The sequence below is a fragment of the Humulus lupulus genome, chromosome 2 (assembly GCF_963169125.1).
Source record: "Humulus lupulus chromosome 2, drHumLupu1.1, whole genome shotgun sequence".
In the NCBI taxonomy this organism is placed as follows: Eukaryota; Viridiplantae; Streptophyta; class Magnoliopsida; order Rosales; family Cannabaceae; genus Humulus; species Humulus lupulus.
Window position 1 is genome coordinate 282833195 of NC_084794.1, and position 3343 is coordinate 282836537.

Below are 3343 nucleotides of genomic sequence, written 5' to 3' on the forward strand. Positions count from 1 at the left end.
ATGTGTCAGGATGTGAGATCGTTGTATTGGTGGCCGGGGATGAAGAGAGATGTAGTGGAGTATGTGGCGAAATGCTTGACATGTCAACAGGTCAAGGCTGAGCATCAGAGGCCGGCAAGGTTATTGCAGCACGTTTTTAACCAAAGAACTCGAGTAGCGAGTTAAATTCACGGTTCATCGTTCACCGTAACGATCTTGGGGTATCCAGGGCGTTACAAGTACCAGTAGCAAAAAATGGTTTAACTTCCTCAGTGACATCTTTGCCCACTATGTGCCAAAAATTCTAATAGAAGGTCGGAGTCAAAACATCTGGACCAGGGGCCTTTTCGGGATGCATTTGGAAAACTGCCTTCTTAACCTCAGTGTCAGAAACAGGGTGAAGTAAATCATTATTGTGACTTTCTGTGAGAACCGAAGGGATGGAGTCAAGAATCTCAGCATATTGAGAGCCTTTAGAGGAGAACAACTGCTTGAAATAATTGACAATAACAGAATCCAACCCGTTAATCCAATACACCCAACTCCCACCAATCTCTTGTAGCCTATGAATCATATTCTGAAGTCTCTGAGTTGAAGCAACTGCATGAAAATACTTTGTATTTTGATCCCCATCCTTTAACCAAAGATGTTTCGATCGTTGATGCCAAAAAATTTCTTGTTGATGGAGAATATTACACATTTCTGTTTGGGCAGCAAGATATTGGGTAATTGCACTATCATCTCTTATGTGCTTCAATCGGCTAATAGTAGCTTTACATCTCCTTAGTCTGGCTTTAAAAGACCATGTTATCTCTTTTCGCCAACTGACCAAAATCGCACTAACACGATCAATCTTGGCAGATAGCAAACTATTATCACAAGAAGCCCAACTCGATAAAATAATTTGGTAACACATGGGCTCTTTCAGCCAAGCATTCTCCAATCTAAAAGGTTTATGGACTTGCGTATGGTACAAAAAACTTAACTCTAAAAAAATAGGGCAATGGTCGGAAGTAGACACTTCTAAATTAGTCAACTTTGCCATTGGAAATAAGGAGATCTAATGGGTGGTCACAAGGGCTCTATCCAAACGAACTTCCACCCACCAAGCTTTTCCACGGCCACGCTCCCAAGTAAAAGGATAGCCAATAAGGTCCAAAACAAGGTCACATTCAAGAACAACTCTTTTGAAACCCTCTACCAATCTAGTGGGATAAGGACGACCACCCTTCTTATCGTCTTCGCTGTGAACATTATTAAAATCTTCTATCAAACACCACGGAAAGGCAGACTTTGAGGCAAGATGTTTGATAAGAGTCCAAGTATTCTCTCGCAAAGCCCTATTTGATTCCCCATAAATCCCAGTAAGACGCCACTCCTCCAAGCTGTCTATCTTTGTAACTAAGTCAATATGATTCTTAGAGTAGCTAAGTAAGTGGGCATCATCCTGATTACGCCAAAGCATGACCAATCCCCCGCTTCTCCCGCTAGGCTCAACCACAAAGGAACCCTCAAAACCAATCAAACGACGAACTCTATCAATGTACTTAATTAGTGCCCAAAAATACACATTTAATTATTTTAATAGTCAAAATAAATTAAGTTTTAATTAATATTTTCATGGAATTAATATGATTTAATTTATAACTGAAAATATTTAATTTTAATTTAGTTTGTTTTATTTTGTAGGATTTAATTGGTATTTTTGGCACTTGGAAATAAAGACAAAAAAAGAAAGAAGAAAGAAACAAATAAAATTGAAGAAACAAAGAAAATGTGGCATTTTTTTAGCCAAAGGCCCAACTCGTGCTTCTTCCTTCTCCTTTCTCTTTTCCCAGCGTGCCACTTGGCGAGCCCTGTTGCGCCACCTGTCCGCACCATTCCATCCTCCAGCAAATATCAACCCGCGTGTGACCCAGAGACTTGCCTAGCGACCTGCTTCGTGACCCGACTCGAACCCGCAAGCCACCCAACTAGCTCCGGCCCAAACCACCTACAGCAGCCTAGCCCATGTTGACCTGGTCAAACAAGGCATTTCCACCATTTTTGAGGGTCCACGTGGTTTCTTCCTATTGGTTGTGGCTGGGTCAACACCACTAGCTGCCACCAGCCCATTTTGTGTGCTCTTTGTGCCTTGAACCTTCCATTTTGAACTTTAAAGCTCACATTTTGTGGTGTTTTAGAAAAAGAGAAAAATGATCATTCACTAAAATAACTAGGTTAATATTAATAATAAGATTTGATTTTTCAAAATCATATTTTATTATTAATATTTTAGATTTATTTTGTAAACCCCATTTGTAATTTAATTTCTTTTTAGTCATTTTCTTCTTCTATAAATAGAGACTCTTCTTTCACACTTGATATGTAATTTTAGAGTAAAGAAACTATAGTAAAATTTCTACTCACTTTCTTCTCATATTTTCCTCTTAGAATTTTGTGAGAATCATGAGCATAATGGCCTAATCTTCTTAGGAAGGTTAGGGATGATTTCATATGCTAGTGATGTTATTTTGCTGCTTTTATTTACTATTCGCTTAATATAATGCATTCGAGTTGTTTATGTTCTTTCATCCTCATCTTTATTTTTGTTAACTTTATTTACTTGTGCTAATAGTATATAGGATTAGTCATGCTCTTTCTATGTGCTTCTAATTAGTAAAAGTAATATTGATACATAATTTTATGTCCAATCTTCTATTGCATTATTGTCTTTGGGTATTTTGTCATTTTTAGATTTTTCATAAAATTAACATTGTACTCCTAAAGTAAAGAACTTTATAACTCAAATGGACTTTTGTTAGAAAAGAATATGGACTTTAATGTTAGATTTTCCAAGTAAATGTTGGGATGTGAACTATTTACTTGTGTATTTTTGTAAATCAAGTGACTAAATAATCAAACAAGCATATGGATGATTCTTGAAACCTTTCTACTTCTCAACTCTTGATTACACTTTACTTTTATTTCACTTGTCTCATTTTATCATTTCATCAAAAAGACAACACCAAAATCTCAAATATATTTTCATTTTTATTTTTATTTATTTCATGTTACTAAATTTTGTGTTATTTCCTACTAATCTTTTGGTTTTAAGTTACCTCCTTGTGGATCTACTTCCCGATTTTACTACAACTACCGCTAAGTGGTTGTCACGATTTAGGTGTTAAACAGTATTCCTTTTTGCTGAAAGACTCGCAAAGTAAAACAAATTGGGGTTGTTTTTTATCAATTAGATCCTTAAGGAATTGAACACTCCATGGGTTCCCAAGCCCATGACAATTCCAACTTAATGAACTCATAAATCTTGGCGGGTTCTTGCAAGTTTTTTGACCCCTCCAACTCTCTGATATTGTCAAACAAA

General features: G+C 36.6%; 1 protein-coding gene across 1 annotated transcript; it reads right to left on the bottom strand.

Annotated features, from left to right (window-relative positions):
• Nucleotides 1-283: 283 nt before the first annotated feature.
• LOC133815592 (uncharacterized) lies at nucleotides 284-895 on the bottom strand. Its single transcript, XM_062248411.1, has one exon. The coding sequence runs from the start codon at nucleotides 893-895 to the stop codon at nucleotides 284-286; it is 612 nt and encodes a 203-aa protein (XP_062104395.1).
• Between the last annotated feature and the right edge of the window lie 2448 nt (nucleotides 896-3343).